General features: G+C 54.1%; 2 protein-coding genes across 3 annotated transcripts in view; both read left to right on the forward strand.

The window, feature by feature from the left end:
* Positions 1–7,567, forward strand: part of DVL3 (dishevelled segment polarity protein 3) — a 26,182-nt gene extending 18,615 nt beyond the window's left edge. The window contains exons 14-16 of one of the 2 annotated variants that reach the window (XM_060172050.1): positions 3,923–4,138; positions 4,532–4,942; positions 5,681–7,567. In XM_060172050.1, coding sequence (XP_060028033.1) covers positions 3,923–4,138; positions 4,532–4,942; positions 5,681–5,712 — 659 coding nt within the window. In that variant the 3' untranslated portion in view covers positions 5,713–7,567. Of the gene's footprint in view, positions 1–3,922; positions 4,139–4,531 lie in introns of both variants that reach the window. The other variant, XM_007529773.2, reaches the window with a different exon arrangement.
* A 1,222-nt stretch (positions 7,568–8,789) lies between these two features.
* Positions 8,790–18,823, forward strand: AP2M1 (adaptor related protein complex 2 subunit mu 1). The gene is made up of 11 exons (XM_060172052.1): positions 8,790–8,936; positions 10,527–10,643; positions 12,079–12,344; positions 14,252–14,334; positions 14,901–15,036; positions 15,127–15,268; positions 15,679–15,798; positions 15,901–16,036; positions 16,113–16,210; positions 16,902–17,013; positions 18,211–18,823. Exons 2-11 carry the CDS (start codon positions 10,570–10,572, stop codon positions 18,343–18,345), a joined length of 1,302 nt encoding a protein of 433 aa, XP_060028035.1. The 5' UTR covers positions 8,790–8,936; positions 10,527–10,569; the 3' UTR covers positions 18,346–18,823.
* The last annotated feature ends 1,631 nt before the right edge of the window (positions 18,824–20,454 follow it).

The raw sequence follows: 20,454 nt of genomic DNA on the forward strand, positions 1-20,454 counted from the left end.
CCCCGGCAGCACATGTACCAGAGTGATGTGCGGTTCTTTCTTTCTCTCTCTCCTATCTTTCTCATTAATAAATAAAATCTTCAAAAAAAGCTTAAAATAAAAGAGAGAGAGAGAGAGAGGAGAGAACCAGAGCCAGAGATTAAACTTGGGACCTCATGCTTAAGAGTCCAACATTTTATCCACTGTGCCCCCTCCCAGGTTGCTTCTTTTTTGTTTTGCTTTTTTAGATTTATTTATTTTTATTTATAAAATGGAAATATTGACAAGACCATAGGATAAGAGGGGTACAATTCCCACCACCAGAACTCGGTATCCAATCCCCTCCCTTGATAGCTTTCCTATTATCCCTCTAGGATTATAGACCCAGGATCATTATGGGGTGCAGAAGGTGGGAAGTCTGGCTTCTGTAATTGCTCCCCTGGATTTATTTATTAATGAAAGAGGAAAAGGGGTGTGGGGAGAGGGAGAGAACCAGAACATGACTCTAGCAGATGCAGTGCCAAGGACTGAACTTGGAACTTCATGCTTCCGAGTTTAATGCTCTAGCCTTTGTGTTACTGACTGACCCACTCAAAAGCTAATCTCTTTTAAAAAGTATTTGTTGGGAGTCGGGCAGTAGCGCAGTGGGTTAAGCGCATGTGGCACAAAGTGCAAGGACCCGCCTAAGGATCCCAGTTCGAGCCCCCAGCTCCCCACCTGCAGGGGAGTCGCTTCACAAGCGATGAAGCAGGTCTGCAGGTGTCTATCTTTCTCTCCCCCTCTCTGTCTTCCCCTCCTCTCTCCATTTCTCTCTGTCCTATCCAATGAGGACATCAATAACAACAACAATAATGACTATAACCATAATAAAAAGACAAGGGCAACAAAAGGGAAAATAAATAAAATTTTTAAAAAATTGTTAAAGCATTTTGTTTATTTTAATGACAGTGTGTGAGAGACAGAGACCAGGGCACTACTACAGATAGAGAGAGAGATAGAGACCAGAGCACTGCTCAGCTCTGGCTTATGTGGTATTGAACCTGAGACCTTGAAGCTTCAGGCATGAAAGTCTTTTTGCATAACCATTATGCTGTCTCCTAGCCCCTAAAAACTAATACTTAATGTGGTTCAAACCAGGCTTTAGGGGCTGGATGACTAGGCTCCCAGCCCTCAGCACCTCAGCCATGGGCCCATGGAGTAGTGCTAAACATGGGGTTTTGGAATTAGACAGAGCTGAGTTCAGTCCTAGCTCCCCCCTTACTATGTGAATATGAGTGACACTCCCTCAGTGTCTCAGTGTCTTGCTCTGTTAAGTGCAGCTGATAGTAGAGCCTGCCTCCTAGAGCTGTGTTGAGGACTATATAAAATGACGTATCTAAAAAGTACCATGGTCTTAAAAAGCCGTCCCTTAGTCATCAATTCAGTTGGTGCTAAGATGGACATTTCTCTCATATTTCAATCACTTAGAAACTGGGGTACATCATAGAATCAATGACTTATTATTATTTTGATATTTTCTTTATTTTTTAAAATTTTATTTATTTACTTTCCTTTTTTGTTGCCCTTGTTTTATTGTTGTAGTTATTATTGATGTCATTGTTGTTGGATAGAACAGAGAGAAGTGGAGAGAGGAGGGGAAGACAGAGAGGGAGAAAGACACCTGCAGACCTGCTTCACCGCTTGTGAAGCGACTCCCCTACAGGTGGGGAGAGTCAATGACTTCCTAGAGTCCGTCAAATGTGGTCATTGTTATAATCATTAGCAGCAGTCAGCCCTGGCCCCACAGCTCCAGGGACACATAAAGCTTCTCCACAAACTTGTGGCATTTGCTCAGGAGTCAGTGTCCTTCCCTGGGACCTCGTGGGTTTATGACTCACGATCCAAGGCCACCAGGGCTCCCTGCCCCTAGGGGAAGCTGATAGGACAGGCTGCTCTTACTGGAGAAGCTCAGGTCAGCTAGAGTGTGGCAGGCTCAAAGCGGAGAGCAGGTGGCTGGACAGCCCCAGGAGGACACTGCTTGCAGGACATCAGACTGGAGCGTCACCAGTGTTTGGTATGTAAATCAAGACAGGTCCTTGCCCCTCTCCCAGCCCCCATGCTGTCGACCTTCACAGACTTGTGGCCTGCCCAGTGGATTCTACAACCAGCTGCCTTAAGGCCTCTTCTCCTGATCTCCCCTGGAAGGTTGGGCCAGCTCGACTAAAGGCTTTAGTCACAAGTTCAGGGCCTATGAAAGAGCTCGCTGGGATAATGTGCTGCTTTGTCATGTGCACAACCCACATTTAAGCCTGGCCCCCACTGCATTGAAGAAAACTTAGAAGCTATAATCAATCTCTCTCTCTCTCTTGTCTTTGAAGGAGGAAAGGGCTCAGGCTACATTCTACAGGTGACCCCCGGGGAAATTAGAATCTGACTATTTCTGTCTCGGTACAGAGGGAGTGTAAGTAAAGGTGTCTAGGCAGGCAGCCAGTCCTAGTGGCCTCTCACACTCCCTTCCAGGTAGTTCCAGCATTGATGGAAGTAGTCACCTACTTCAAGCCTGTGGCATGAATGAGCCATAATGATACAGTGGGGCCAGTGCTGTGAGCAGCCTGCCTTACGGGTAAGATAGGGTGATGCACAAGAGACTCCCTCAGCCATTTTCTGTCTGAGTCCTTCCCACCTGCTCCCACTCTCCCTAGGTGGATCAGACCATTGAGGGAGGCAAGAGTCTTAAAATGGGGAAGCTCTGTGGTCTGGGAGGTGGCGCAGTGATAAAGCTTTGGACTCTCAAGCATGAGGTCCTGAGTTCGATCCCCGGCAGCACATGTGCCAGAGTGATGTCTGGTTCTTTCTCTCTCCTCCTTTCTCATTAATAAATAAATAAAATCTTAAAAGAAAAGAAAAAAGAAAGAAATGGGGAAGCTCTGAAATTAGTTTGTTTTTTTTTCCTTTATTTTTTCAGTCCTATGTAAGAGAGGAAAGGGTAGGGATAGACAGCATAAAGGTTATGCAAGGCTGAGGCTCCAAAGTCCCAGGTTCAATCCTCTGCACCACCATGAGTCAGAGCTGAGCAGTGCTCTGGTAAAAAAAAAAAAAAAAAGGAAAAATTCCATTGAAATGTCCCTAAACTGTTCCCTGCTTCTAACCTCCTCTGGAAGTGTAAAGAGAGAGTGAGCACTCTTAGCTCCTGTCCTGGCTACAGTTTGGGTTAGCCTCAGACTGGCCATTTATTCACTTGACTCACCTGGAAAAAAAAAATCTAACCAATGGTAAAACATTTGCATAAGATGAAGTGCTTGGTCGGTCTGATGCCTAATACCTAATGTATGTGCTACTTGGTGGCATTTGGTGGGTTTTTTGTTTTCAGATTTGACTTATTTATTGAGAGAGGGAGAAAACAGCATCACTCGGACACATTCAGTGCCAAGGATCAAAGCTAGGCCTCATGCTTCCCCGTCATAGCTGTACCCACTGCACTCCTCCCCAGGGAGCCTTCTCTGTGTACAAAAGAGAAAAGAGCCCAATAGGGATTTTGCCCCTTCTGCCAGCTCACTGGAGGAGGAGGAGAGAACAGCCAGCAGCATGGTAGAAGGCCTCCATGTGGCGGGGTGTGGGGAACCAGAATCAGGCATTGAGCCTCTGAAGTGGTCACTCAGGGTTTTCCTGAGGAGAGTCTTCCTTGGGGCTGTCTCTGCAGGGTCTCCCATCCCAAAGAGATCTCTGGCATGTACCTCCTCCAATTCCAAAAAAAGTAACTACTGGGCCAAGGGAAATAGGATAATGGTGATGCAGGTCCCAGGTTCAATCCCCAGTACCACCGTCAGCCAGAGCTGAGCAGTGCTCTGGTGAGAGAAAAGGGGAGAAAGAGAGAGACTATCGCTTCACTGTAACCACCACAAAGGCACACCAGCCTAGCTGGGGCTCTCCCGTGGCTCAGCCCACCCTCCTGTGTCCTCTGCAGACATGGCCAACCTGTCCCTCCACGACCACGATGGCTCCAGCGGTGCCTCTGACCAGGACACACTGGCCCCACTGCCGCACCCGGGGGCGGCCCCCTGGCCCATGGCTTTCCCCTACCAGTACCCCCCACCCCCACACCCCTACAACCCTCACCCAGGCTTCCCGGAACTGGGGTACAGCTACGGTGGGGGCAGTGCCAGCAGCCAGCACAGTGAAGGTAAGGTCAGGGGAGGGTGTCCCCCGGTTAGGGGTGAGGGGCTTGAGTGAGTGCTCTTGTGTAGCACCTGAGTAGGGGGCCTGGGTAGGTGCCCTTGGCTTGGGACCCCTGTGTGAGTGCCCTTGGATGGGGACCCCTGTGGGGGCCTGCGTAGGTGCCCTTGGGTGAGGGCAGCCTTGGGTGGTGCATAGGGGCTGTGCATGGGGGCTTAGCTAGATGCCTTTGGGTGGGGATCCCTGGGTAAAGGGGCCCTGACAGGGCACTCCTGGGTGCACGCCTAGGTAGGTGCCCTTGGGTGAGGGCAGCCCTGTGGGGGGGCCCTGACTGAGCGCCCCTGGGTGGGAGCCACGGGCATCTTCCCGTCTGAGCCCACCCACCCCACCTGCCCCACAGGCAGCCGTAGTAGCGGCTCCAACCGCAGTGGCAGCGACCGGCGGAAGGAGAAGGACCTGAAGGCCGGGGACTCCAAGTCGGGCGGCAGCGGCAGCGAGTCGGACCACACCTCCCGCAGCGGCCTGCGGGCACGGGAGCGGGAGCGGGCGGCCAGCGAGCGCTCGGGCCCGGCCAGCGAGCACAGCCACCGCAGCCACCACTCGCTGGCCGGCAGCCTGCGCAGCCAGCACACGCACCCCAGCTATGGGCCCCCCGGCGTGCCCCCGCTGTACGGCGCCCCGGTGCTCGTCATGCCCCCGCCGCCCGCTGCATTGGGGCCCCCGGGGGCCCCCCCGGGCCGCGACCTGGCCTCAGTGCCCCCCGAACTGACCGCCAGCAGACAGTCCTTCCGCATGGCCATGGGAAACCCCAGTGAGTTCTTCGTGGATGTGATGTGAGCAGGCCCCTCCCTCCCCGCCCCCCTGCACCTCCTCTCGTCTGTCCAGCAGCGTCCCATCCTTTTTTTGTTTGTTTGTTTGTTTTAACTTTGGTTACTGAAAGGGAAATAAACAGAACTAAACCCTGGCGCTAACGGCTCGCTGGGAGCAGTGAGGGGGACAACCCCACTGATGGCCCCTGCCACACTAACCCGCTTGGCTTGGCTTGGCCCCCCAGCCCACTAACCTCGAGCAGGACGCCAGGGTTCCTCCCTGTCCTTCAGACTGGACTCACAGGTGCTGGTCCCTCCTCCCTGCAGCGGACACTCCAGGACACGAACCCTGCGGTGCTCCTAGGACCTGCACCCCCCGCTCAGCTCCCTCATCCCTGGGTTAACCACCCCCCAAGCATGTGTGCCAATCTCTGGACTTTTACCCACAACACTGACACAGAACTGCCCCTCCTAACTGTCTTCTGCCTGCTGCCGCTTTCCCCACCTGGAACCTCAGTAACCCTGTGCTCTCCCCGCCTGAAGTCCAAAGGGCCCAGCAGTGGCCTGAGCTGCTGAAAGCTTCCAGGGACCATCTCTGCTCTCTATTCCAACCCCCTTCTGCTCTGTTGCTGGTTCCTTCAGCCCCTAACCTACTAACGAGCAGGTTCATCTCGCCTCTGGGCCTGAAACATTTCTTCTCTCTTTTTCCCTCCCCCCAATTTTTCCTGGGCCTGGAGCAGCCAAGAATTTCGGGCTGTTTGACTTTCTGTGAGCCCCCAGCAAGGGGAGGTCCAGCCTCGGAGGAGACCAGGAACCCTGCTTCATCAGCCCCTCAGGGCTTCCCAAGGATATTCAGCCCCACACCCACACTTCAATGTGTAGACTATACTCCCCTTTTCTAGAGAGTGCTCCCCCCACCTCACTCACACACACACATACACACACACGTGCCTATGCAAGTTCTCCTAAGCCTCAGGGCTGGCCCCTGCCCAGAGGGCTGGACCTCTCCCAGTCTGCTCCCAGGTTTGGGGGCTGGTCCCCTGACTGCCCTTTCCCCTCTCAGAGCTTTCAAGTCGCCTGACCTCATATGTCTCCATCATCTTCCCTCCAGGACAAAGCCCATAAGTGAGATGTTAGGAGTGGGCTCAGCAGAGAACTCCCCAGAAAATTTCTCACTGTTCCCCTGCCTCATACACCTGTCTCTGTTTTTCACAGTCACCATGTTACCCCAGAGCAAGGTTGGGCAGGGGCATCTAGAGAGAGTCTGGTTTTAGTTTTTCCCTTATTCCACACTTTAAAAGAAACCATGACTTTCTTTTTCTTTTTTTAAACCAGAGCACTGTTCAGCTCTGGCTTATGGTGGTTCAGGGGATTGAACCTGGGGCTTTGGAGCCTCGGGCATGAGTCTGTTTGCATAACCATTATGCTATCTACCCTCCACCTGAAAAACCATGACTTTAAGCCTTTTCTATAAATGTTCTGAGGCACCCATTTTCAGGACTGGGGTGTCAGAAGAGATGAAATCCTAATTCAATTCTTTGGGGCATTCATTCATTCATTCACTCATTTAACAAGTGTCTCCTGGGGGACGGGGTGAGTGGGGGCTGTCCTGGGACTCTGACCCACCTGCCTTCTGGGATCTCTAGGGTAGCTTCCAGTCCACATCAGGGCTGTCTCCACTTCCCTCCCTTCTCTTAACTCTGCCTTTTGGGATTGTCGGTGCTCCCACTATTCCTTGTCCATTTCTGTTTCCTCTCGTTTTCACTCCCCAATGGTGCCACCCATCCGGATGGCCTCAGCTGCCACTGATATGCTGGTGATTACCAAATATGTATCTCCAGCCCAGCTGCCCTCTAGTCTTCAGATCAGTATTTCTGTCACCGACTGGACATCTCTGTGGACCTGGCTATGGAGATTCACTTTATTTTCCCCACCAAGTTTATTCATTCTGGGGAGTTGGGCGGGTTAACACAATGACCAGTTTAAGGATCCCTGTTCAAGCCCCCGGCTCCCCAGCTGCAGGGGAGTCGCTTCACAGGCGGTGAAGCAGGTCTGCAGGTGTCTCTCTTTCTCTACCCTTTTCTGTCTTCCCCTCCTCTCTCCATTTCTCTCTGCCCTATCCAACAATGACAGCATCAATAACAACAACAATAACTACAACAACAATTTTAAAAAAGGGCAACAAAAGGGAAAATAAAAACAAAAAAGTTTATTCATTCTGAATTCTAGTCTTGGTTACCTTCATCACAATCTGCATAGGCTTGCCAGCTAGGAAACATTTATGGGGTTGAAATTTCCCTTATCTTAGTAGTCAACATATTATATCCATTCCAACAGTCTTCCTTGAATTTGGCCCTTGCTCTCCCCTTTGCCTCTAGTTAGCCAGAGTATGGGATTTGGAGTCAGGCCCTGGGTTTGAATCCTAGCTCTGCTACTTTTTGGTTGTGTGATAGGAGAGTTATTAATTTCTCTGAGCCTCAGTTCCCTTGTATGTAAAATGATAATAATACCTACCTCACAGGGTTGTTGTGAGGATTTAAATTAGATATTGTACGAAAAGTGCCTAGCACAATGCCAGGCACACGGTAGAATAGGTGCTCAATAAATGGTAGCTATTATTATTATTATCATCATCATCATCATCATTATTTACTGTGAATTGGCAAAGGATTCGAATGTGTACTGAAGTGGGTGAAGTTAAATAGCATAAAGGCTATATACAGAGAGAGTCTCATGTCTGAGACTCCAAAGTCCCAGGTTTAATACACCACCCCACCATACACCAGAGGTGAGCAGTGCTTTGGTAAGAAAATGAAAAAGAATATATTGAAGATAAAGCTTTTGGGAAGGTAGAAGTAAATAAAGCCTTCAGTGCTGGTTCAAAATTGAGAAGTCTCTGTTCCTTAGTAGCATTAGGCTTTGACTGTGATTTGAAGGAAGCTGGATAATCCTGCCATATTCTTGTTACTAGCAGGAGGGTGCTAGGGAAGTAAAAGTACCCTTTCCTACCCTCTTGTGATGGGGCTGAGCCCTACCCAGGAAAAGCAGCAGGGTACTTTGCATACAGAAAAGGAACAGGCAACAGATTTTTCCTCAGGTCCTGCAAGAGTCATTCAGGTGTGATCCAGGATTGTCCCTGTCTCCTCAGCTTGAATGTTAAAATGAATCTGTTCATCAGAAAGGGAATGTCAAGCCCCAGTCAAATTAAATTCAGGGCCAGAGATACGATTACTAGAACGATGGGCGGGTGTCTGCCTACCTTCTATGTGGTAAAAAGATTGAAGTTCAGAGACAAAAACATGACATTGGATTCGCTGATAGCCTTCAAGACAACATCTAAGCCTGTCACTAGAAGGCACACAGATCCTGGCCTTGAGGAGCTCAGTGTCTCAGAGGTGGAACACAAATATATTCACAAAAAACGTTAGCTCAGTTCCTGCCTTGAGAAAAGTCCCAAGGCTGGGATGATGATGCATGATGAAGAAAAAGCCTGGGAGGAGAATCTGAAGTGATATTAGGAAGCATTGCAAGAGAAGCGCCTTTGCCAGGTCCTCTGAACAGCAGCCCTCAGACTCTGGCGCCAGGAACGGCCTAAAGCACATTAATCATCCACAAATGGGGACAGGAGGAGTCACAGACACTACAATTCCCGGTGTGCTCAGTGGGGAAAATAACGCGGGCGGAGCAGCGTATTCTGGATCCTGTTTCAGTGGGTCAGAGCAAAGCCACGCCCACCCCGGGAAGATTCTCGAGGCCGCCGGGAGTTGTAGTTTTGCTGAGCTGAGACTGTACGACTGCGCCCCGCAGGCCGATCGCGAAGCCTGACGGGACTTGTGGTCCGGCGGGAGGGGCGCGCTCGCGCACGCGCAGCCGGGACTGGGGCGTGGCCGGCACTGCGGTGAAAGCCGAGGCAGCGGGCTGCGAGTGGGGGGCGGGCGGACATCTTGGGATCAGGAGAGCGGCCGGGCCGGCCGGGCCGGGGGCCGCAGACACCAGGTAAGCTGGGGACCCGGGCCTGCGGGCTGAGGGAGGGCGCTACCCCGCCGCCCTGCTCTGCCGCGCCTGCGCCGCACTCTACGGGAGCTGCCCAGGTCCCCGGGGCGCCCGGCGGGCAGGCGGGCGGGGGCGCCGGGCGCGGCTGCTGACCGGGTGGTAGCGGCGCCTCCACCTGCCCGCCCGGCGCCCGCCTCGAGGGCAGCACCTCTGGGTCCGCCCTGGGGCGCTGACAGCCCTGCCCCAGGCCGTCCCCTCCAGCGCCCGAGACAGTGACCCCCCCCCCACCTTTACCACCTCCTTGGGCTGTGACAAGTCTCCCTCCCCGGACAGCCCCCGAAACCGTCTGTTCCCACGATGTCCTCTTCTCACCTCCTCGTGCCTCTGCCCCGGACCCCAAAAAGGGATTCCTCCCCCACCCCGGCTTTCTCCTGTTCCTGTCGCCGTGCACCTTCTAGAAGCCCGTGCCCTTTGCTCTTTGCCCTTTGCCCTTGGCCCTTGGCCCTCCTCCAGGGGACCCCACTCGCCGCGTGCTGAGAGCTTATGGCCCCGCGGCCGCTGCCCGTCTCCTGTCCTTACGGAGAGACCGCCCTTGGCGTGGCGAAGCCCACCCTGGTGCCCTGGGTCGCCGCCACTCGGCAGGTGCCTGTGGACTTGGTCCTCGGCCTTGGGCTCTGCCTCCATTTTGCATTTCCTTCCCCGGCCTCCCAGTGCAGTGTCCACCGCCTGGCCAGACCGCCAGCCCGGCCTTCCCTCGGAGACAGGCATTGTTTTCCCGTTTCCCTCCCTCTGTGAAATGAATACCAGGGCTAATCCGGGAGATCTAGAACCCAATGAACCCTTTCCCCTGCTTGTGAAGTCTGGACAAGCCTGACCCAGATAATCGGGGCAGTTCAAGGCTGTCTGCCCCTTGCCTGGAGGCAAAAGCGGGTAGGGTGATGTTGCGGGGCTGGAGACGCAGAATTTCAGCTGGCCATGAGCCTTTTGCTGTAGTCTCCTTCCCCACCCCAGCCCCGCTTACGTTTATTATTGCACTGGGAGGTGAGGAGCTCCCCTTTTTGCAGGGGGGTGATAAGAAGAGAACAGCTGGGGTGGTTAAAGCAGTGTCCAAGGCCTTGCTCATCTGGCTGCCCTGGAGCCTCCTCCTGGGTCCTCTTCCCCTCCCCACCCCCACCCTGCACACCCTCCCTTTCCTGGAATGCTGAGACTTCTGTGAATTACAGAACTGGAACTTGGGGCCTGCCGCCCTGTCAGAGAGACTGAGCTGTGCCCTGGGGGGCGGCCAGCCTGGACCTTGTAGAGTAATTCCTACCGCGCTTCTGCAGTGCCCGGTTGGAGCACAGGAGAAAGGGCAGCTACAGCCCCGCTTAGCCCCTGGGGAGGGGGAGAAGGAGGTAGAAGGAGGCTCATCGGGGCCTTGGAATCCTGGGCCCAGACCCTGTCCTGCTCTCCCTCCTGTTCAGCCTGGGATAGAAAGGAACCCGAGCCAGCTGCAGGGGAGGGGCGGGCGAGTCCCTGGGAAGTGGCCCAGCCCCACAGGGTACCTCGCCTGTGGCCAGGGTTCTGAGGCCCTCCCTGTCCTGCCCACTCCAGGTCCGTTCTCAGAGCGATGGGCTGCGGAGACTGAGCTGCCGCCATGATTGGAGGCTTATTCATCTACAATCACAAGGGGGAGGTGCTCATCTCCCGAGTCTACCGGGATGACATCGGGTGAGTCCCAGCCCTGCTCCAGCATGCAGGCCCGTGCCTCTTCTTCCCAGAGGCTGAACTTGGACTCTTACCTCACCCCTCACTGCAGCCCGGTCCTCAGCAGGGCTGGTGGTGCTGGCCTGGCCACCAGCGGGACCCCCCAGTCCTCCGAACTGCCTTTCCTGTCACCCGCTGCCTCTAGGGACAGGGCTGCTTGCCAGAGAGAGAGAGCTGTGCTTGGGCAGGTCAATTCTCCTTAAAGACAGGGAGCTCCGCTTCTTGGGAATGGCATCGCTGGCACCCTGAAATCTTAGTGCTGAAGGCTCTGCTCTTGGGAGAGTCCTCCTCCTCCCTGGCTTTGGCTTCTCTGGAAAGTGCTTGGGCTGCCAGTCCTCTCCCACTCCTTTCCTGGGGAAGAAGGCTGCTGACTCGCCTGTTTTCAGTTCCTCTGGGCCACTCCTGCAGGAAGGGCCAGTTAGGAAAGGGCAAGGAGGCCTCGCCAACCTCTGGGACATCTCCCAGACCAGGAGACCCACCCGTTCTGCCCTCTTGCCTGCCTGCCTGCCTGCCTGCCCTGTGCACACCCGCAGCTCGAAGGAGATTAGCCTCCTCTGGGTCGAGTTCCTCAAAGATCTGGATGGCCTGGGCCATAGACTTGCCCTGCTAGTGGACTGCCTTGCCCTCTGGCTTCCTCCTCCACTCACTGCCGGTGGGCAGGATCTGTGGCTGTGGCGGGGTGGGGGGCAGGCAGGCCCACTGCACCCATCACCCCCTTCAACCCTGGCTGCCCAGTGATGAGCCAGAGCCAGGGCTCTGGGCCTGCATGTCTTGCTGTACCCTCCACCCCCACCCCACCCCCACTCCTGCCTGTCGCCTGTCGGCTTCTGCCTTGCAGAACATGCCGCCCACCCCAGTGTGTCGTGTCTAACCCTCTCTTTCGTTGCTGTCACTCCTCTTCTTGCTGGCGTCATTTCTCTCATCCCATCTCATTGGCTGCCATAGCAATAGGTAAGCGGCTTGGCCAGCTGCCGCCTGAGGCACAGGTGGGTGGGGGGCCCTGCCCCCCCCATCGTTAGCTTCTCCCCTGAGCTTGCATCCTGGACCACACCGGGTGCTCGGGCTCTGTGGCCCCTCAGTAGATGTGAGCCTTCTGGAAGAGGCAGTCTCCTCACTGCTGGCTCCTGGTGGGGAGACCAGAGACAACGCAGGATCTCTTTTTCATGGGGGCCTGGAGCTCACAAGGGGAGGGAGGTTGGGCGGGGGGGTCAGGCACATACCCCTCCGTCCTGGGCCTGCACTCCATAGAGGCCGTTGTGCCCCCGTGAGCTAGGCACCGGCTCGGCAGAGTGAGGGAGGCAGGCGGGCACTGCCAGCAGCTGCACTGATGCCCTAAGCACCTCCGCCCACTGGGTGCTGAGTGTGGCTCCTGTCTGCCCCCCCTCCCACCCTCTGCCAGGAGGAACGCTGTGGATGCCTTCCGGGTCAATGTCATCCACGCCCGGCAGCAGGTGCGCAGCCCTGTCACCAACATCGCTCGCACTAGTTTCTTTCATGTCAAGCGGTCCAACATCTGGCTGGCTGCTGTCACCAAGCAGAATGTCAACGCCGCGATGGTCTTTGAGTTCCTCTACAAGATGTGTGACGTGATGGCTGCTTACTTCGGCAAGATCAGCGAGGAGAACATCAAGAACAACTTTGTCCTCATCTACGAACTGCTGGACGGTGAGGCTGGTGGGGGCAGGTTCGGGACTCTAGTCGGCTATGTTTTTGATGTGATTTAGTTAACTTATTATTTTTTTTTTATTAATGATTTGACAAGATCGTGGGATAAGGATACAGTTCCCACCACCGGAGTTCTGTATCCCATGCTCTCCATTGGAAGCTTGCCTATTCTTTATCCCTCTGGGAGTTTGGATGGACCAAAATTCTTTTTTTTAAAAAAAATTTTTTTTTTATATTTATTCCCTTTTGTTGCCCTTGTTTTTTTTTTATTATTGTAGTTATTATTGATGTTGTTGTTGGATAAGACAGAAAGAAATGGAGAGGGGAGGGGAAGACAGAGGGGGAAAGATAGACACCTGCAGACCACTTCACTGCTTGTAAAGTGACTCCCTACAGGTAGGGAGCCGAGGGCTCGAACTGGGATCCTTATGCCAGTCCCTGCACTTTGCGCCATGTGTGCTTAACCTGCTGCGCTACCGCCCAACTCCCTGGACCAAAATTCCTTATAGGAAACAGAAAGTGGAAGATCTGGCTTCTGTAATTGCTTCTCCACTGGACATGGGTGTTGGCAGGTGGATCCATACCCCCAGCCTGTTTCTGTCTTTGTCTAGTGGGGTAGGGCTCTGGGGAGATGGAGTTCCAGAACATATTGGTGAGTTCATCTGCCCAGGGAACTAAGGTTGGTGTCATAGTAGCATCTACAACTTGGTAGCAGAATATTAGTTTATTTTAAACCAGAGCCCTGCTTGGCTCAGGGTGATGGTGGTGCTAGAGATTGAACCTGGGACCTCAGAGACTTAGGCATGAAAGTCCTTTTGTGGGGGTAGACAGCATAATGGTTGTGCAAAGAGACTCTCATGCCTGAGGTTCCTAAGTCCCAGGTTCAGTCCCCTGCACCACCATATGTCAGAGCTGAGCAGTGCTCTGGTTAAAAAAAAAGAAAAGAGGGAATCAGGCGGTAGCGCAGGTGGCGCAAAGCGCAAAGACTGTCTTAAGGATCCTGGTTCGAGCCCCCGGCTCCCCACCTGCAAGGTGAAGCAGGTCTGCAGGTGTCTGTCTTTCTCTCCCCCCTCTGTCTTCCCCTCCTCTCTCCATTTCTCTCTGTCCTAACAACGACGACATCAATAACAACAACAACTACAACAATAAAAGACAACAAGGGCAACTAAAGGGAAAATAAGTAAATAATTTTTTTTTAAAAAAAGTCCTTTTGCAGAACTATTATGCTCTCTTCCCAGTCCTTCTTGTGTTCTCTGAGCTTGCTTTCCTGACTGCTCTGTGAGCCCTGTGGCCAGTCCAACTGCAGACCCAGAATATCTGCTCTAAAATAGAACACATAAATCGGCAAGCAAGACGAGGCACAGGAGGATTAAAAGACCTGTGAGGGGTGGTGCCCTGACTGACTCTGCGGCCAGGTGCCGGGGCTGTCTGCGGTTACCATCGGTTTGAACCTTAGCTCATTAACTAACTGTCACCCCAGAGTCGCATCCTAGCTTATAGAGGGGGACACTGTCTCTCCTCTTCTAAGTTCCATCTCCTAACATCTTAAGAGCCTGGGTTTATGGGTTTGTGTGTGTTTTGTCTCCCAACAGAGTTATTGCTGGGGATGTACAACTCCCTTGATCTTGGTGGCATTTTTTTTTTTTTTTAGAGTTATTTATTTATGAGAGCACAGGCGATGCCAGGGGGTGGAACTTGGCTTTAGAGGCCAAGCCTTTATCCACTGTGTGGCCTCCCAGGCTGCTGTGACTTGTTTCTTATGAAGCACAGATCCCCGAGTAAATACCTCAAAGCAGGAAGACTTGCTGCAGCCCTCACTGGCTTCTGGAGCCAAGTGTTACCTGAGCTTCCAGACCGGGGAGGGGCCTTTGGCGTCTCCCAAGACTGAAGGCGCCTTCCTCTTGCAGAGATTCTGGATTTTGGTTACCCACAGAACTCGGAGACGGGCGCCCTGAAAACTTTCATCACCCAGCAGGGCATCAAGAGCCAGGTATAAGGCCTGCCCAGGCCCCACACTCAGGGTGAAGCGGCCTCCCTTCTCCCCATCCAGCCCCTGAGTCTTGTCTGAGCTGACTCAGGAGCGGTCTCCTGACAGGAAGTGCTGGCATGAGCCTCCTGCTGTGACTGCCAGGATGTTCTGCTACCGTGCCCCCCCCCCCCCAGCTGTCTCAGCACCTCTGTCACTAAGCATTCAGCTCAAGCAAGCCTTTTCCTTCTGCACTGGGGGGTGGGGGTGGGTCCTCTCGGGAGGAGAGAGGGCTCGGCCCCTCCTCTAGACCTAGCCTCACCACAGCCTTCTCCTTCTTCTCTGCCCGCCTCGCCTCGACGTGTGCACGCCCCACTGCTTCCTGTGGGCTCCACCTTGGCCCTGTGACCTCCAGCATCAGGTAAGCTGTCTGTCCACTTCCACCCTTGCAGCTTCGCTCTCTTTTCTCCAGGCCCTGCCTGCCCCAGTAGGCCTGTGGGGGCAGAGGGGTTTGCAGGGTGGGCACAGAGGGAGACAGGGACAGGACAGGGTGAGAGTTAATGGGATGGTTGTTTCTGTCCCCCGTGCAGACGAAGGAAGAGCAGTCCCAGATCACCAGCCAGGTGACTGGGCAGATCGGCTGGCGGCGGGAAGGCATCAAGTATCGGCGGAATGAGCTCTTTCTGGATGTGCTGGAGAGCGTGAACCTCCTCATGTCTCCACAGGGTGAGGACCCTCTCATGACGCTGGGGGGCAGGGCCTGGGGGGCAGGCTTGTGGTCCTGATTCATGGCCCCCTGGATCTGCCCGTCTCCAGGGCAGGTGCTGAGCGCCCACGTGTCTGGCCGTGTGGTGATGAAGAGCTACCTGAGCGGCATGCCTGAGTGCAAGTTTGGGATGAATGACAAGATCGTCATCGAGAAGCAGGGCAAAGGCACCGCCGACGAAACAAGCAAGAGGTGGCTGAAGGGGGGGGGGGGCAGGCGGGGTATGGTCTGGTGAGTCTCAGTGTCCTGTGGGTGGCCCTTGTACTGCCGTGTACATCTCCTGTAAAGGGTCTTCAGAGCTCACCCTTATCCTTGACACCCATGCTTGAGAGAGAGGAGAGGGCTGGCATCTCAGTGAGCCCTGGTCATTGAGCCCCTCTGGTGCCAGGACCAAGGTCCTTCTATGCACAGATCCAGTGTGCCCAAGCTCGCCTAGAGCCCCTGCTCACTGGGCCGGGGTCCTCCAAGGCAAAAGCTGCATTCTTGGCTGCTCTTCATAGATAGTCCAGGCTCTGTGTGTGCCCTCTGGGGGCTGGGGCAGGTTCCCCGCCTGCGTTTGTGGCCACCCTCCTGTGCCAACAAGGGCTCTTCCTTGCTTGCAGTGGGAAGCAGTCTATCGCCATCGACGACTGCACCTTCCACCAGTGCGTGCGGCTCAGCAAGTTCGACTCGGAGCGCAGCATCAGCTTCATCCCACCAGATGGCGAGTTTGAGCTCATGAGGTACCGCTGGGGTGGGAGTAGGCAGGGGTTCTGGGGGCAGTGATGGAGGTGGGGGAGGACAGCAGGTGACACAGCCTGCTGACCCCACTCCCACCCCTGAAGGTACCGCACCACCAAGGACATCATCCTGCCTTTCCGCGTGATCCCGCTGGTGCGTGAGGTGGGCCGGACCAAGCTGGAGGTCAAGGTGGTCATCAAGTCCAACTTTAAGCCCTCACTGCTGGCTCAGAAGATCGAGGTGAGGACGAGGGGTGCAGGGAGGGCATAGCCGGTGCCAGGGCTTGACGGCTCCCTGACAGGTGTGTCGCCTCTAGGTGAGGATCCCCACCCCACTCAACACTAGCGGGGTACAGGTGATCTGCATGAAGGGGAAGGCCAAGTACAAGGCCAGTGAGAACGCCATCGTGTGGAAGTGAGTGTCTCCTTCCCCAGGCTCCTGTGGGATCCCTTGGTGTAATTCCTGTGTTCCCATGAAGCATTGATGGGGGGGCGGGGTAGGAGCAGGGGCGCGGTACCTGCCTTTCTCTCCAGAACCCTCTGCTTTGTGCTTTCATGCCTGACCCCTCTGCGTGAGTCACCACATGTATGCTTTTTTTTTTTTTTTTAACACCAGAACACTGTTCAGTTCTGGCTTATGGTGGTGCGGAGGGTTGAACCTGCGACATTGGCATCTCAGGCATGAGAGTCCGTTTGTATAACCACTATGCTATCTACCCTCCGCCCATGTATGCATTTTTTACCAGAGCAGCACCACTCAGCTCTGGCTTATGGTGGTGTCGGGGATTGAGCCTGGGATTTTGGTGCTTCAGGCATGAAAGTCTTTTTGCAGAACCATTATGTTGTCTCCCCAGTCCCCACAAATGCATTTATCAGAGTGTTTCAGCACTTCCCCTTTTGCTGTCTCTGTGGACAAGACGGAGAGCAAGGCATAGTATGCCCTCGGGGCTCAGCAAAAATGGCGGCCTGGGGTCCACTGAACATTCCTCTCACAGCTCCTGGGTGCTCTTGCCTCAGCCCCTCCCCAAAGGGGAACATGTCCACTACTGTCACCACCCCCGAAACGTTCCCAAGCATGCATGCTGCCTGTTGTCCCCAATTCCCAGGATCAAGCGCATGGCTGGCATGAAGGAATCACAGATCAGCGCGGAGATTGAGCTGCTGCCCACCAACGACAAGAAGAAATGGGCTCGGCCCCCCATTTCCATGAACTTTGAGGTATGGGAGGGGAGGGGCCTAGAGCCAGCACAGGAGTGCTCTGGGAACATGTAGGTTCACCTCGGCACCTCACCTTGTAGGTGAAAATACTGAAGCCAAAGAAGGGACAGTGCCCTTAATTTACAGAGCAGTCCCTTCCTCCTTCAGGCCTCTGCTAGACATTACTATTGACACTACCCAAAGTCCTCTTTTGATTTGTCCTGAAAGCAGTTCTTTGAGAAATGTTAGTTTGTTCGAATGCCAGATAGGATGCAGAGTTTACTTAAAGATATGAAGGTGTGCTGACTTTGCTTTGTGGATGTGAAACATAATTTCCTCCACCTCCTTTTAAGTGCATAATACTGAGCAAGGTAAGTACCGAGATAGTTTTTTTTTTTTTTTAATATTTAATTATTTTCCCTTTTGTTGCCTTTGTTGTTTGTTATTATTGTTGTTGTTACTGATGTTGTCATTGTTGGATAGGACAGAGAAATGGGAGAGATGAGGGGAAGACGGGGAGAGAAAGACAGACACCTGCAGACCTGCTTCACCACCTGTGAAGCGACTCCCCTGCAGGTGGGGAGCTGGGGGCTCGAACTGGGATCCTTAAGAAGGTCTTTGCGTTTTGCGCCAAGTGCACTTAACCTGCTACGCTACTGCCCGACTCCCTTTTTTTTTTTTTTTATCTTCCCTTTTGTTGCCCTTGTTTTTCATTGTTATTGTAGTTATTGTCATTATTGATGTCGTCGTTGTTAGATAGGACAGAGAGGAATGGAGAGAGGAGGGAAGGCAGAGGGGGGAGAGAAAGATAAGACACCTACAGACCTGCTTCACCGCCTGTGAAGCGACTCCCTTGCAGGTGGGGAACTGGGATCCTTAGGCCGGTCCTTGTGCTTGGTGCCATGTGCACTTAACCCGCTGTGCTACCACCCGACTCCCGAGACAATTCTTTGGTTGCTGTCTCCTCTGGTTAAAGAACGGGTTCAAGTTATCACAAGCAGAGGATCTGATCTCACACCCAAAATACAGCTAGTTACTCAGGGATAAACTTCCTTTAGTAACTCGCAGAGTGCTCTACACCAGCTTCCCCCCAGCTGCCTTCAAGACCCCACTCAGATGCTGTAGCAGCAGTGAGGCAGGGCGGGGCTGCGGAACGTTCTAGAGGGGCGGTCTGTGAGCAGAAAGCTGCATCTGTAACGGGAACCGTCCCTTGCTTAGGTGCCATTCGCGCCCTCTGGCCTCAAGGTGCGCTACTTGAAGGTGTTTGAGCCGAAGCTGAACTACAGCGACCATGACGTCATCAAATGGGTCCGCTACATCGGCCGCAGCGGCATTTACGAGACCCGCTGCTAGCCGCCCAGTGGGCAGCCAGCCTCCCTCTGCCCGCCCTCCTCCACAGGCCCAGGTGCCCCTGGCTACCGCCGCACACCAGTCTCATCTCCCTCCTGCTTTGCTCCTCCCTTCTGCACCAGCCCCCGAGTTTAGGCCTGGACCAACCACACTGCGAGCGGGACTAGTGGCGCCATCCCCAGGCCCCCTCTGGGAAGGGTGGTTTCTGGGGCTCCCACTCCTCCATTGTCTGTCTGACCTGGCTCCCACCAGGCTCTTGAGTTCTGTGACCAAAAAGATGGGCCCCCTCCACTCCCCTCCCCTCTAGCCACATCTCTCAGGAGTGGGAGGGTCAGCTGCCCTTCACCTCAGAGCTCCCCCCAAAGGCCAGTAACAGATCCCCCAGCCCTCGGTCCCTACTCTGCTTTGGGATAGTGTGAGCTTCATTTTGTACACGTGTGACTTTGTCCAGTTATGAACCCAATAAACTCTGTAGACTGGAGTTGCTGGCTGAATGTCTGTTAGAGCAAGCAGATGGGACCTGGTACAGCTGTCCCCCACCCCCAGCCGGGCACTGCATCCAATGAGTGGGATTTCATTTCTGGCCTTTCTCAAGCCCCAGGTCTCCTGTCTTCTCAGAGAAGAAAGTAACTTCTCAGACAGGAGTTAGCATCCTTTTTTCTGCCAAGGATCATTTGGATACTTATCATTCATGGGGCTATACAAATTATCCACTTAAAAATGAGCACTTAATGCTACCATGAAGAAAGCTCCGAGATTGACTTTCCAGTCCTGTTGCAGGGCCAGAAGCAGGGAACTCCCAGGTCTGGTGTTTCCCCAGCCCTCTAGGACAAGCAAGGCCTTCAGGCTGACTATTGAGGTTAGAGGATCTTTCCTTGATTCACCCAAAGCCTTAGGCAGGTCTGCGATTCTTTTTCCAACCAACCTGAGAAACTCACTGACCTCTTATCCTTATCTCCATCCTCTTCCCTGTTAAATACCTGCTTCTCAAACCTTGGTAAAGTGGGAGGTGAAAGGAAAGATCCCCCCCCCCCAGGTCAGGCCTTAGGAAATCCTTCTGCAACTTCACACCTGCTAGGGTGCTAGGGCACGTACAGAGCAGTTCACACTTAGCTTTCATCTTTTGTTTGCACGCAGGCAGAGCCAGGGCTTCACGGTTCCACTGCTCCTAGGCCACTTGAGCTACAGACAAGGAGCTTCCTATGGTGCAGGGTGAAGCTGTGCCACGTGTATCAAGGCACAACCTACCCTGTGAGTTCTCTTCTAGCCCCAGTATTTTTTTTTTCCTAATGAGAGACACCAAGACCAGAGTACTGCTCAGCTCTGGCTTAGGGTAGTGCTGGAGGTTGAGCCTGGGATCTATGAACCTCGAGCATAAGAATCTTGCAGAACTATTATGCTGTCTCCAACATGTCAAACAAGTTGAAAATTTTGAGTGTCCTGTGAGATGCAAAGGCTAGTGCCAGGTTTACATGGAGCCATATGTTACACCAGTACCTGACACCCAGCTCTAGCAGTAAACAGCTTATGGCCTAGCCTTTCATACCACATTGATTTGTTCACACTGGCACGTGTGTTACAGTTGGCTATTTTTAGGTAACTTGCATTTGGATTCAAACAAGGTCTAGCATAGCTGGTTTATTACAAACAGCCTGGTTGCAAGAACACTGCCACTGGGTGTAATACATTGGCAGCATCCTGGGGAAAAATCCCTAACGTCTACCCAGAAAACAGTGAAAAACCGTCTTCAGAGTCGGTTCTAAAGGGCAGGGCAGTCTGCTCTGGCCGGCGTGGGCTCAGCTTTCCTGCCCTTTAGCGGTGCCTGCCCGCCCCGCCCCGCCCCGCCCCGCCCGCCGAGCTGTCACAGTGGAGGGAAGGCGTGACTCAGCGCGTGACTCCAGGCGGCACCCAGCTCCCAGCCCGGAACGATCCACGCCCTCCCGGGGCCCAGCCCGCCGCTCCCCGGGCCTCCGTCTCCCACAAGGCAGCGGGCACAGCACACGTGGCTGGCTCCCCCCGCGAGGAGGTGTTGCGCAAGCGCAGAAGGAGCGGCGGCGGCCCGGACTCCGCAGCGCCTGCGCGCGGCTCCCCCCAGGACTACTACCCCGCCCA

This window comes from Erinaceus europaeus, chromosome 14 (assembly GCF_950295315.1).
Source record: "Erinaceus europaeus chromosome 14, mEriEur2.1, whole genome shotgun sequence".
NCBI classification, from domain to species: Eukaryota; Metazoa; Chordata; class Mammalia; order Eulipotyphla; family Erinaceidae; genus Erinaceus; species Erinaceus europaeus.